This window comes from Lissotriton helveticus, chromosome 2_1 (assembly GCF_964261635.1).
Source record: "Lissotriton helveticus chromosome 2_1, aLisHel1.1, whole genome shotgun sequence".
Classification (NCBI taxonomy): domain Eukaryota; kingdom Metazoa; phylum Chordata; class Amphibia; order Caudata; family Salamandridae; genus Lissotriton; species Lissotriton helveticus.
The window spans coordinates 1,976,260,684-1,976,275,731 of NC_136059.1; the positions used below are offsets into that span (position 1 = coordinate 1,976,260,684).

General features: G+C 47.1%; 1 protein-coding gene across 1 annotated transcript in view; it reads right to left on the bottom strand.

The window, feature by feature from the left end:
• GATB (glutamyl-tRNA amidotransferase subunit B) overlaps nt 1–14,800 on the bottom strand; it is a 561,352-nt gene extending 546,552 nt beyond the window's left edge. Inside the window, exon 1 of the mRNA XM_078676924.1 lies at nt 14,567–14,800. Within this exon, the coding sequence (XP_078533050.1) occupies nt 14,567–14,757 (191 nt within the window). The 5' untranslated portion in view covers nt 14,758–14,800. The remainder of the gene's footprint in view (nt 1–14,566) is intronic.
• Between the last annotated feature and the right edge of the window lie 248 nt (nt 14,801–15,048).

Below are 15,048 nucleotides of genomic sequence, written 5' to 3' on the forward strand. Positions count from 1 at the left end.
AGAGCCCGAGGGAACACGAACTCAAAACACACAGCATTCGTTTCAAATCGCAGTGTCGGAGGGGTGGTCGCTAAGCCTCACCTAGCAGTCTCTGGGCAGCTGAGACCTCGGGTGGCTGCGGTCTCCTCTCTGGGCTCCGGCAGAAGTCGGCTCCTTGTTTTGGCCGCGGGTGTGGTGAAGCAGCTGTCAGCCTGCGGGTGTCCCCAGCCCTCGTGGTCCGCTATTTGCTGGTCCGCCCGCTCTGGAGTCTGTTGTTCGTCCTCTTCCTCGGGCGGGCGCTGCACCGGGGGCGGGGCCTGGCAGCGGAGTCCCGCCCTACACGGACTCCGAGGAAAGCCGGTCCTAACGCTGCTGCCGCTGCGGGCCCAGACGATGAGAGAACCCTGAACCGCAACTCCCCCTGCTCCACTCCCCACTCCGCGGATAATTAATTAATTAGAATAAGCACGGAACTGCACCACAGAGGAGCCGGCGCGTGGACCAGAGGAGCGGGGGCAAGGGAGCGAGAAGACACGCTGAGATGAGGTAGGAGATGTGTGTGTGTAAGCGCCAGGGGTTCTGTGTGTGCGTGTGTGTATGCTCGGCAGGGGGGGGCTGTATGTGTGTGTATGCGCGGCGGGGGGGTTGGGCTGTATGTGTGTTGTGCATGTGTTGTGAAGAGCCTGCCGGAATCAGAGCGCTTGTTCATGCGCGCGACCTGATCCGATTCTGGCATGTTGCGTGCGCGTAACAGCCTCTTGTCCGCTCTGCCTAGTCCTTGAAAGCAAAAAAGCCTGAAACGATTACGAAAGACTCGCTCTGCGACAGCAGGGGCTAACTATCTATCGCCCTCACTCTATCTCTCGATCGCCCTCACTCTATCTATCTATCTATTGCCCTCACTCTACTATCTATCGCCCTCACTCTATCTATCTATCGCCCTCACTCTCTCTATCTATCTATCGCCCTCCCTCTCTATCAATCTATCTATCTATCGCCCTCTATCTACCTATCTATCGCCCTCTAGCTATCTATCTATCACCCTCACTCTATCTATCGCCCTCACTCTGTCACCCTCACTCTATCTATCTATCACCCTCACTCTGTCTATCCCCCTCACTCTATCTATTTATCTATTGCCCTCACTCTATTTATCTATCTATCGCACTCACTCTATCTATCTATCGCCCTCCCTCTATCTATCTAACGCCCTCACTCTATCTATCGCACCACCACAGCATCACTCAGGGGCACCACAACATCACTATGCGCTACCAGAGCATCACTGAACGCCACAGCATCACTCGTCGCCACCACAACATCACTCAGCGCCACCACAGCATCAATCTGTGCAACCATTCAACAACAACTGGTTCAAATATGTTCTCTAAATGTTTCAAGCTTAATTACAAATGTCATAAAAAGATGTTAATATTTCACTTCTGTTCTTGGATTTTCGTCACAATAAAATACACTGAACATAATCTTCACAAAAGTTATTTACAAAAGTTTAAGCTATTGCCATTATAAATTACAATAACTTTTAATAAAGTATTAATGATTTAAAAAAATTAAAAGCCATTGTTATTTGTAATATCAATACATCTAAGTCATGTAAATACAAAACATGTTGCATTGCAAATGCTATAGGTGTCACATTTGCAAAAGTTAAAAGTATTGGCATTGTAAAGGACAAAGCTATTAATTTAGCTATTTTCAAAACCAACACATAAATAAAAAATGTGTAATTTACAAGACCAATAGCTCAGACTTTCCTAATGCGAGACCTAATGCATTGCAAATGCTTGTTTAATTTACCAATCCAACTTAAATCAGTATATAAAAAGAAAGAAAAGCCCCACACAATTTTCTAGGTGCTTGTGATGCACAGATAGCAAAATGATGTAGCCAGTGCAGCTGCATCATAGCACCTTTTTATATTTTCCTCTTTAGCCATGCTGCACAGCATGGCTAAAAAACATTTGTAAAGCCACTTCTTCCTAAAGGGGAGACCTATTGTCTTTGCCAATGCTTTTTTTCATGCATACAGCGAAAAGTTCACCAGTTCTCACACTTTTACCAATACCTGTGGTCAGTTGATCGTATCATATTCTCTAAAAGTAATGGAGTATTTGGTTTCAAGATACTCTGTTGCAGTAATTAGTAATTGTGAGCAGTGAATTTGATCAGACGGGCAGCTTGCCCAAGCGTGGACATATTTTCTCCTCTCTTCCACGCCACCGCAACATTCAATAGCCTGAACCTTCGACGATAAAGCAGCCTGCCTGTTTGCACAGGAATAGAAAAGGCCCAGTGGCAGCAGACAGTGTACACACACGCAGACAGACAGTCAGGCAAACACACACCGAGGCACACGCTCGCGCCAAACTCACAGATAAACCTGACCTGCCCCAAGGTCGCTGCCTTGTGACTATTTTAAGAGGGCAGAGGCGCGGCTGCAAGCCTGCGGCCGGCGCTTAATCGGACAGCTTGGTTGAAAACCATGGTGCTCTGGTAATTGGTACGGTGCGTGTTTTTTTATGTCCAGTGTTAGTTTAAATTGCCCTTAGATGTATTTTTTTCTATAGTTAGCGTTTTATAGAATTGTGTGAAAACATTAACAGCGAGCATACAGGCTGATACAATATGAGAGTAGAGTGTTGGTCCGGCAAACAAAGTAGCAGAAGACAAGTTAGGGCGATACGCTGTCAGAAGCGTTGGGAAAGGAAGACAAACTACCAGAGGGGAATGTATAGGCCAGCATACCTTCAAACCGTAGACAGGCTGGCACACCATCGGAGGGTGAAAAAAATGCTGTCCCTCAATCTGAGCGGACAGACGGACGCACTTTAAATGCGTGGACAGGCCAATACGATATCAGAAAAGCGCAGACAGCAAACGAACCCCGAAAGCAGCCAGGTCGAGGCATTCTCATACAGTGGACAGGCTAACGCATCGTACAACGGACAGACTGACGGACACACCGTCGAAGAGGTGACAGGGTGATCCACTTGTGCGGCTAGTGGACAGAATGACACATGAGAAAGTGAGCTGATAATCACTATTTAGAGTACCTGCTTTCTCCTGAGAAGTGCCGGTACTCCCCCATGAAATGTATCGCAGCACTGCTGAGAAGTGCCGGTACTCTCCCTTTCAAAATAAAGAAATGCAGGTACTCAGTACCGGACGGTACCTGTCCATTTAAAACACTGCTGGTTTCACCATCAGGGGGGTAGACAGGCAGGAAACAGAACTTAGTAGATCAACAGGTACCACTGGGAGAGAGTAGACAGACTGACTGACACTATCATAGAACAAACTATGTAGCAGCCCATCGGCGGGCCGAGAGGGGCTCGACCCTGCCTAAACGGACAGGCTAACATCAGTCAGCTGACCGAGAATGTACAGGCAAAAAGGCTCCGCCGGAGATAGGATTATAACGGACAATTAATTCCCTGGCACTCCACTTCAAAATGGATAGATAGGCTGACACTCCTCCATGGGACAGTCCCGCTGACATACCAACAGAAAGACGAGGGGCGTACAAGCTATCAGGAAACAGGCGGCTTGCAGTTCTCAGTTGCTGGAACACCTGAAGCGAGGCCGCCTGACAGATTATGGGTGAGCTGACACGCCGTCAGTGCACCAGAGACCCAAAGGCGTGCACGAGGACACTCCATGAGAGCTGCTGCCAGAAAGCAGCTGTCTCGTGCCTCAGAGATCCCAGTCTGAGTCTGCACAAAACCAGGCACCTCGCGGCCGCTGGCACGTGCTGACTGACAGCCCGGTAGAGAGGTATCAGCAGGCCCGCGCGGGCCCCGGGGAGTGTCGAGCACGCCCGGCTCTTGATTGGCCCCGCCCCGCCCGGCACGCCTGGGCTCGGCAGAGTGGAGTTTGGACGGCCCGGGACACAGAGTGCAATGTGCGCTGAGCCTCCAGCCCCGGGGTCCAGGAGAGAGCGCGTGTCCAGGGGACTGGAAGAGGTGACAGCACCCCCGGGGACGGGACATGCATGGAGCCCCCATGCCGAACCCCTCTGAAGCCACAGGTGTGTGTTGAATGACTGGTGGGGAGAGCGTCCACCGGGTGTCCTGCGGGTGTCCCCAGCCCTCGTGGTCTGCTATTTGCTGGTCCGCCCGCTCTGGAGTCTGTTGTTCGTCCTCTTCCCCGGGCGGGCGCTGCACCGGGGGCGGGGCCTGGTGGCGGAGTCCCGCCCTACACGGACTCCGACGATGAGAGAACCCTGAACCGCAACTCCCCCCGCTCCGCTCCCCACCACGCGGGTAATTAGAACAAGCACGGAACTGCACCACAGAGGAGCCGGCGCGCGGACCAGAGGAGCGGGGGCAAGGGAGTGAGAAGACACGCTGAGATGAGGTAGGAGATGTGTGTGTGTGTAAGCGCCGGGGGTTCTGTGTGTGTGTGTGTATGCTGGGGGGGGGCTTATGTGTGTGTATGCGCGGCGGGGGGGTTGGGCTGTATGTGTGTTGTGCATGTGTTGTGAAGAGCCTGCCGGAATCTGAGCGCATGTTCATATGCGCGACCTGATCCGATTCCGGCAGGTTGCATGCGCGTAACAGCCTCTTGTCCGCTCTGCCTAGTCCTTGAAAGCAAAAAAGCCTGAAACGATTACAAAAGACTCGCTCTGCGACAGCAGGGGATTTCGCCCCTGCAATCGCAGGCGCGAGCCCTAAAAAAATCAAGATTTTGGGTGTGAGCCAGTAGACTTTCCTGACTCTCTTGGGCGCTACTAGGGATGCTGCCCAATTTCTTATTGATTTTGCTGCTCAATTGAGATTTAGCATTTTTCTGATTTTGCACGTTGTTCCCTATTGCCCTATTTACTGACAGCCTTCATCGCAATGCCTTGATGCACTGGCATTTACAATTTCTGTATCATACCTTTAAAAATGTTATAATAAATCATAAATAATAAAAGCACTGCAAATTGAAGCACTGACTGCACACACAAAGTTTGAGTGACCTTAGGACCTTCAGTCCATTAGGGATGGAGTAAACAAATAATACATTTCACATGGAGACTGAAGGAGATGAGATGGTGAAAGAGGGGAGCTGAAAATGCATTACTACATCGAAGCGGTGCGAATTTGGAGAAAGCAACTGGCTAAGGGAATCATAGAATTTGTTTTTTAACGCGTACAACTTTTCTGTGGGCTTCGAATTACAGTATCAGTGTATACAATGTGTTGAATTTGTGGGTGAGCCAGCTACAGCAACAAGTACACACTTATAAGAATTATTTCAAAATGCAGAATTCGACACAGTTTAGCACAGTGTTTCAAAGATTCAACCAGGATGCTAATAGCACTTATTATTTGTATGCTTATTAAGCAAGTATGTACATCCATGGTGAAACTTTATTTTTGTACTTATATGCACTGCACACTGGGTAGTGCCTACTACTTCATATCCCTCTTAGCGGAAGAGGCAGCTGACAAGTCTCCTGACAAAGAAGACATTTGTGTACTTCACAGGAATAGAGGATTTAAACAATATTCCTCCTCATGTAGTACTTCAAAGCAGCCAATGTTGCCTTTCTCCTCTAAATTGCTTCTCTGTTCTGGCCATACCACCACATCCTTTCCTCTTAAGAGATATGCTGAGACTTGCAAAAACAATTTTCAAGCTGTATTTGCAAGAGGTGTATGCCATTAATGTATGCTAGTTAGACCTGTCTATATGGTACATCTGTCTATAAGTGTAAGCATACTGATAACCATTTATAAAATAATTTGTCAAAACCCCTTTCAGAGGGTCACAGGCTAAGCAAGTGTAACTGGGTCAAATTGTGGGGATTGAAATCTGATGTACTAGGACCAGATCTACTATGGATTCTGAGCAACTGAGCCAAGTACCCTTTCTACACTTGACTCTCAGTAGCAATGTGGTCGAGCAGTCCAAAAATCCCTTTGGGAGAGGGAGGTGTGGATATAGGGCTGTTAACACAGGCTCACAACTCAAAATGCACACGGCAGCAGCAATGAACCACTGCCCAACCACCTACTCACTTTTCTGAAAAAAGAGTAGCATTTTATTTTTACTGCTACTCAACACTAATGAAAGATATGACTTTCATAAACAACTACACAGCCCCCCCTGATGTTAGGGCACTTAGCCAGGTCCCATGTCCTCCTCGCTTCTAGCTGTAAAGGTTACTTACTAAAGGCCTTACTAGAAGTCTGAACCTCAAGACTCCAATATGACTCTATTTCTGAAGCCAACAGTGTTCTGGTATGACAGCACTAATTAGAAGTAAGTTCCCTTGGGGTCGAATAGCCCATAATCAATCTTACCTGCACCTCGTAGGATCGGAGTGACTAGAGTTCCTGAGCATGTCCCTTCCAAGGACGCAGGAGAGGAAGCAGCCAATTTGCTGCATGAGACCCAAGCGGGTTGCACTCAGTTGTTGGAGAGTCCTCACAAATGGTTGCACCTCCACAGCGACCAGGAGTTCTAGGCGGCTCCTCTTTGCAGGGTAATTCGCTGGTTCAGGCAGGAGCACAGGGTCCCACAGAAGCCTCATTCCTCTCGGTTATGACTCAGACCAGGTCATACAACTTGCAGACCCCGTGACCCCTCTGGAATATGGGGTTGCTGTATCCGCACAGCACACAGGCTGTGGCTTGTTCGGCACAGTGAAGTCCTCTGCGTCTGCCCTCCTTGCATACTGGGGTCGTGGCCCATTACAGCACAGCAGTGTTCTCACCATAGCCCCTCTTAGAATAAAGGGTTGCTGCTCACCACTATGCATGGGCTCCACCCAGATCAACACAGAGATGAATATGGCTCAATTCACGGTGGGCTTCCTCTGGCATACCAAGGTCGCCGACTTTGTTCTGCACACAGGCAACAACCAGATCGGTGCAGTAACTGTCTTCTCACATCTAACAACGGGAGTCCACTTGACAGCGCCCCCCACTGGACCTCGCTCTCTCCAAGGCTCTCCTCTTCCTCACAGGGCACACTGCTCTACGCAGACAGACAGGAGCAGATGCTCTTGGGAAGACGTACTTGTATTCCCTCCATGCTGTCCCATCACACATCATGGAAACTAGCATGTCTTGGCCCCCAGTCCTGGTCAGAGGCATAAGCCTTGCAGAGCCTGTCCTACTCACACAGCCCGTCTGGCCACTTGGCATAAGACAATTTTGGGTATTTTAAGCTCCCTTTCGTATAGTCCATTTCCAGACACTTAATGTGATTCGGTGTCTGAGTCTTTGAAGTTCATGTTGAAAGTATGCTTCTTTTGATTTGTCCACTCTGTTCTCATCTCCCTCTTGAAACAGTCTGTCACAGAAGGAGTGTCTCTAAAGCTGATAGCCCCACAACATAGAACATGGGAGTGACTAGAGTTCACACCTTAATGTCAGCCACACTGTTATGTGTAGCAAATGGTTAGCCCAGGGCCCCTGCCATACTCTTCACAATATTTATTATCAACCCCATATCCTTCCTGAGATGGGCCCAGACCCCTTCCTTTTTACCTCTCATTGAATCAAAGAGCACCCTTTGAAATGTACAAGGGACGGCTGACTCTCCCCTCTCCATTGTGTCTCACCCAGCTTAGAGGAATGTAGCTACACACAAATCTGTCTGGGGGGATTTCTCAATCTCCTTTCCATGTTTCACTAAGAAGGCCTAGGTCTCCCAAAATGGAACTCAGAAACTTCCATGTATTGTACCATCAACTGGCACAAATACACCCAGTGCATGTATACAGCCCACACACACTGCACAGAACTGCATCCTTCATGAACTGTGCTATTCATATGGGCACATTCATCTAGCACATACATTTAACATGCATGCACTGCACAGCACTGTATCCCTCATGTAGAATACCACTCATAGGCACACATACATCCAGCACATGCATTTGTCATGCATGCACTGCACCTCATCCTCCTATCACTCAAACGTTATAAATAAATAAATACATAAATAAATAGGCACAGCACCAACACTCACCATGCACACACTGCTCAGAACTGCATTATTCCTGTAATATACCCTTCCCTGGAGCAGATACACCTAGCGCAGACACACCTCTCATGTGCCGCACAGCACCATACCAATGTAGGCCAAGGGCAAGTTAAGCTTACAGCAGTAGAACTTTAAAAATGAGTGTGTACATACACCTCACTGCAATGACAACTGGTTAAAAAAGACCTTTTCACTTCTACACTACATGGTACACTGCCACCACCGCACTTGTGCTGCTTCTCTCCTAGTGAATCAGAAAAGGGGGTGGTGATGAACAGAGTGTCTGAATTAAGCAGACCACTCTAACCCAGTCCAAAGATCAGGGCTTGATCCATCACCGTTATTTAGCTCACTGCCCCATCCCAGCTCAGAACCTGGCTATATGCAAATTAGTCTGTCCCTGGCCCAGTGCATCATGGGAACAGGGCAGACCAAACTACCAAGCCAATTCTTCACCAGAAAGGAGACAAGCTTCCGGGGACCGGTTTCTGCCATTTCAGGCGTCGTCGGCCCGGCTTGCTTGAATCCTGATGGAGCAGTGAGCAAGGGACTCATGTCTGAGCATACCCTTCCACGCTTATGGTGGACAAAATGATTCAGAAAAGGGGGTGGTGATGAACAGAGTGTCTGAATTAAGCAGACCACTCTTACCCAGTCCAAAGATCAGGGCTTGATCCATCACCGTTATTTAGCTCACTGCCCCATCCCAGCTCAGAACCTGGCTATATGCAAATTAGTCTGTCCCTGGCCCAGTGCATCATGGGAACAGGGCAGACCAAACTACCAAGCCAATTCTTGACCAGAAAGGAGACAAGCTTCCGGGGACCGGTTTCTGCCATTTCAGGCGTCGTCGGCCCGGCTTGCTTGAATCCTGATGGTACAATGAGCAAGGGACTGGGTAAGAGTGGTCTGCTTAATTCAGACACTCTGTTGATCACCACCCCCTTTTCTGAATCATTTTGTCCACCATAAGCGTGGAAGGGTATGCTCAGACATGAGTCCCTTGCTCACTGCTCCATCAGGATTCAAGCAAGCCGGGCCGACGACGCCTGAAATGGCAGAAACCGGTCCCCGGAAGCTTGTCTCTTTTCTGGTGAAGAATTGGCTTGGTAGTTTGGTCTGCCCTGTTCCCATGATGCACTGGGCCAGGGACAGACTAATTTGCATATAGCCAGGTTCTGAGCTGGGATGGAGCAGTGAGCTAAATAACGGTGATGGATCAAGCCCTGATCTTTGGACTGGGTAAGAGTGGTCTGCTTAATTCAGACACTCTGTTCATCACCACCCCCTTTTCTGAATCATTTTGTCCACCATAAGCGTGGAAGGGTATGCTCAGACATGAGTCCCTTGCTCACTGCTCCATCAGGATTCAAGCAAGCCGGGCCGACGACGCCTGAAATGGCAGAAACCGGTCCCCGGAAGCTTGTCTCCTTTCTGGTGAAGAATTGGCTTGGTAGTTTGGTCTGCCCTGTTCCCATGATGCACTGGGCCAGGGACAGACTAATTTGCATATAGCCAGGTTCTGAGCTGGGATGGGGCAGTAAGCTAAATAACGGTGATGGATCAAGCCCTGATCTTTGGACTGGGTAAGAGTGGTCTGCTTAATTCAGGCACTCTGTTCATCACCACCCCCTTTTCTGAATCTCTCCTAGTGAAGGCAGTAGACCTCTAAAGCTATAAAGGTAGAGCTTTCAGCACTCTTCTTTGTCCAACATAACCGCAGTCTGTAAGACAGGCATACGTCTGGTACACATGCATGACCCACGTTTACCTATGGCAACAAAAATCAATATTAGGGATCCAGACATCGATACAGTTGGGCACTCAGGGAAGAGTTGCACTTCCAATACCATGCAGATGACTTTTAAGTCTCAGCACACTTAGGCCCCCATTATGATGTCGGGCGGACCGCCACCAACAGGCCGTCATTGCTGCTCCACCCAACATCTAGGGCAGTGGTTCCACACACAGATTACTATGTCGAGTGTCGGAGCGCAGCAGGTGGGGGAAAGACCACCGCCTCCGACAGGCTAAAGGAGCAAGCCAGGGCGGCGGTTAGACCGTTATCCCTACCATGGGGGCAGGGCCTGTACCGGCACCGTCATAGGGATTACAATGTCCATTTCCCACAGCTTTTTCATGACAGTTCCATTACCATGAAAAGGCTATCTGAAAGGGAAGCTGGGTGCCCTTACGGGGGAGGCTCCATGGATAATCCCAGATCCAGTGGTGGTTTTAATCCTGCTATCAACCCAGAAGCAGACGACTGGGGACGACAAATTTTCGCCATTTGGTCAATCCGTAACTCTAGGTGATAGGTCATCCTTATCCCTTAGCCCGTTGACAGAAGATCCTTGCTTCTTATCGATGCCCCCCAGGCCCCTCAGTGGCTTTTCCTCTTATAGCCCGGGGGCCTCAGTTTTGAGAAGACCAACCTATATGCTGGGGTCTCTTGTACAGCTATTTGGAGCCGGCATTAGCTCAGGTTTCCCAGGCGCCTGCAGCTTCTCCTGCATTGTGTTGTTTGCGCCCTGAAGGTGTGACCCACATCTGGAGTCGTTCACCGAAATGCACGTCGACGCTGGTGTCTACTGATCAAAACGTCTCCTTTAATATTATTATCTCTTTGTCTCTCTTGAGGTTTACATGAAGCTTCAAAGAATATGTAATACTATTCATTGGACACACATGTCTAAACTGTTACCATTCGACATGGTGAAATAATTAAGAAGCATTCTGTGTTTTATCTTATGTATAATACCTTTAACCACCTACTTGTGGAGATTATTGTGTTTAATGCAGTGGATTGCCATTGAGCAATGTGTTGTGCGAGTGAGTTAGTATGATTCTGTTGATAGTATGTGTTGGTCATTTGTATGTATGTTGCGCCTGGGCACCACTTATACGTACAATTGTTTGTTGATGTGGCATTGTATTTATTGGAGTATTTATTAAATGTCTATTAATTATATATATGATATTTTGATATATTGAGTATGGGTAAAATAAATTTGAGTTATATGCCCTAAAATAATGATTTCTTGGTATTAGCTGTACAGCGTCTTATCGCCTTTGCTGCTGCACACTGCATTTTGTGTCTCTGGGGGATTGAATTATGTAGTTCCCTTTTTCTTTACCCTTGATGTATAGCTTTTTTTAATCAATTATCTTCAGGCAGTGGTTTTGTTCTTGATTGATACTTATGCCCATAGCAGGGTGCCCGCCCCCTGTGGGCCTCCGCTATTTGGCCAGGGGGGGCACATCTGGTGCCACTCCAAACATCCATGCACCGTGTTCCAGGCACCACATGTTGCCTGGCACACGGTGCATGGATGTTTAAAAACCTCGCTTTTCCGATTGCGGCTTGAACTGCAGCCCTTTTCCAGGTCGCAGCACAAGCCGCAATAGAAAAAGGGATGTTTGCGACTGCCTACACAGCGGTCGCATCATAATATGGCGGGTGGGACCACCGACTACTTGTCGGGTGGTCCCAATCCTGCTGCGATAGCGGTTGGATGTTCGTCCGATCGCCATCGTAATGCGGCCCGTTAGTGCTCATTACTACTGATGGAGCTCATTTCTATGACCATAGATAAATTTGTACTATACGTATGCCTTGCAGAGGAAATGTAGTATGCATGCCCACACACCCAGTTTAATAAGAGGGATACTCTCATTTTTAAAAGAAAAATGTATGTCTGTCATTTTAGTCTTCTCAGAATTAAAACAGCCCCCACTCAAGTTAACAAGAAAGTTAAATTCATCTATTAATTTCTCCAAATCACCCTCCTATGTGCTATCTAATCTGGGTGCATAACTCTCTGATTTACATTACTTGCATCATTGTCCACCTGACCGCTATTAAACCCTTAAACTTGGGAAATATAAAAACCTCAGCAAAATGTAAACAATTAAAGCCCGTTTTTAGGGTCACAGCATGTGCGCTGTCTACACACATATAGTTTTGTCTGCTCTGCTTCTGTGCAGCAGCAAGGTGCCCTTTCAACCAAAACAAACAAGCAGGATATGCGTGCTGAGGTGGGTTTGGTCTGTACCCAGGGGAAGTTTGTGCCACGTGAGTTAGAGTGAAGCACCGGGCAGTGAGTGCCCACCATTTTCTATTTCCATTCCAAGTACAGATGTATAGGGCATTGCTTTTATAGTCCCTGGCAAGCTCTGCCTTGTCTGCTGATACAATGTTGAACATGCCGTCTCCTCCTCCCTCCCAGGCAAACGTAGGAGGACACCCCGGGGATGAAGTGGAAAAGCATGCTGGAGCGGAGTGGGTGTAGTCGCACTCTTTTTCTCTCTGTTTACAAATTACCCTTTCAGAAATGCAGATGGCAAACTGCCCTACCAGGCCCCTGCACTCATTAGCCTCTTCATTGCCTTAGCTTTTCCAATGAGTGATTGTCTCTACCGCTTTACTTCAATAACTGGTGCATGGACTTCTTTGTCCGCTTTGTTGACTCTGTTTCAGGTTTCTCTTGGGATTATTTTTCTCTGTTGGACGGTTTTCTATACCTGTCATCTGTGAGTATTTTACAAGCAGTTCAATGCTTTTATCCAATTAACATTGAATCTAATCTACATACTCCTCTAATGAGCAGAGCAGGATGGCACTAGTGCGCCATTGATAAAATTGTGAACACCTCCGTGCACTGAGCAGCCTCCATGAATCAGTGAAACACTCATTTAAAACCACATCATCTGTACATCCCTTGCTCCTACCAAACCGCTCCTGCTTTCTCAGAAGTCCACAAACCTAACCTGCGCTCTCATCAAAATAATTGTTTTACCCAGCTTCTGCCAGAAAAGATAACCTTGATATGACTATTGCACCACACCTAGTGAGCTGTATTAAACAACCTATGCCAAGCTGGAGCATGGACACAGTGTTGGACGCTTGCAAGAGAAATCACTGGAGGGTTACAGATTAACTTCATTTTCAAAAACCTGTTTGATCACAACTTAACGCGGCTGGCTTCGTTTTGACGAAGTCTAAAATAATCCTGTTTATAACCCACGCTGCAGTTTTTTTTAGCTTTTTTTTTTAATGAAAAAAATCCTTCTTATCAAACATTTTTACGTTTTTTAACATTGTCCTTTTGCTTTCAGTTAAGCAATACCGGTTTCCTTCAGGTAACGGATTGCAAATGTAAAAGTAACACTTGTGATTTATAGCTCTTAGAAACGTTTCAACAATGGTATAAAGCGCCTTCACAAAAAAAGTTATATCAAAAGCACAAGATGATGTATGCATGGCTGATGCAACACAACAATTGATGGACAGAATGCAGAACAATGTCATACATTCACCCCAGTACAGAGATCTGGGCCTAAACCCATCGTTTTTTTGCACTCCACACCACCCCAGTTCAGACATGGCCATATGCAAATCAGGCTTGACCCTGTGCCTCATGGGAACAGTCCAGCCTGACCTGCCAAGCCATGTCTTTCCTGGACCGGAATCAAGCATCCTAGGACCGGTTTCTGGCTATCAGTCGTCTTCAGCCAGGATAGCTTGACTCCAGTCGTGTGGAGAGCATGGGACTCACGTCTGAGCATACCCATCCCACTCGGGGTGACAAATGCAAAACAGCTTTAAGGAAAGTACATTGTGCGCACATTTTATTGCAGATTGCAACTGCTCAATAGTGCATCATGGTATGTTTTGTACCCTTAGTGCATGTATTTGAAACACTGTAGGCATGCAAAAGCATCTCCTTGGGGACCGATACCTTATATATCACATCACTGAGCGAATGGGTCTGAAGTAACATTAAGTGGTGTCTAGCACCATTCGCATCAAATAATCACATTCCACCTCTGAGGATTAGTTAGGTAAAACAACTAATTATTCTGTTCTTCACTGCTACTCTCACTCACATTTTCTTTGCATTGATAAGAGATGAAGGAAAATACCAAACTGCAACTTCCACATCTCTATCTATGGAATTGCCCAGTTGTGATGCCCAACTTTGGAATGTAGGTATTTACCAGTTCACTTAATTTGCTGCTTTTAGACTCTGTGATTTAAAAAACCTGCAGCTGCAAGCCGGCAAAGGATCTGTTTATTTAAAGCACATCTGTAGTTAATAAGCCCTGTCTATCTTTATTTTCGGAGCTTTCACCAATTGCTTTTTCGCCTGCTCGTTTAATTGCAGGCATTGTTTAACCCCCATCACTCAACACATGCAATATATTTAAAATATGTCCTCACTAGTATGTATTTAACATGCCCTAGAATGTTGAAATGCTACTATGTCCCAGAATACTCTCAATGTGGCGAGATGGAATTCACAACTTGACACCTCCATCCAATTCCCTTTATACTCCAGACAGTGGCTAAATCTGTCCTATATAACATCATCACCCGAAGGTACAGGACCGCTTTATATAACCAGCAGATACTGCACAATATATTGCATTCACCAAAAAACAGGTCATAACACTAGGAGATTATTATATATATAAAAAATGTTCCGCACATAGGCAAAATCTAATGCATTTACCAATACGTGTTTCTATTGCCAGCAAAGCACATTTCGAGTCCAAGAGTGCTGTGTCCCTTATTTCTTACCTGTCCCCCAAGTCAACCTGCGAAGTCACTTCTCGTTTGGTGCCAGTCTCGCTCTGGGAGCCTCTGGCCCGACTCATTAACACAGAAACACGCTTCACTCCTCTATATCGAGAGGCGAAGGTGCCAGCTCCTCTGTGCGAAAGCCACAGTAACATCCCAGCACAGCTGCAACACTGCATGGGGGCCGCCATGACAGTTAGCGAAGCCACTGTCAAAACGCCATGAAAACTGAAGAAAGACTAATAACTATTATTGTATTACGGTCTAGTTGTTTTTCCTTTTTTTGTACCTTCTCTCTGATTGGCTGAGAGCCCTCGGTTACTGGTAGAAAGTGAAAGTGCAAGCGGCGTTCACTCTCCTGATTAAGTGACTGACATAGCATGTTTTGCTTTTGTAAAAGAAGACCTGATGGCTTCCGTTTTGAAGCAAGCCGGAATCACAAATAATGAAGCATAAAACGAACGAGGAGATATATTGAAGTA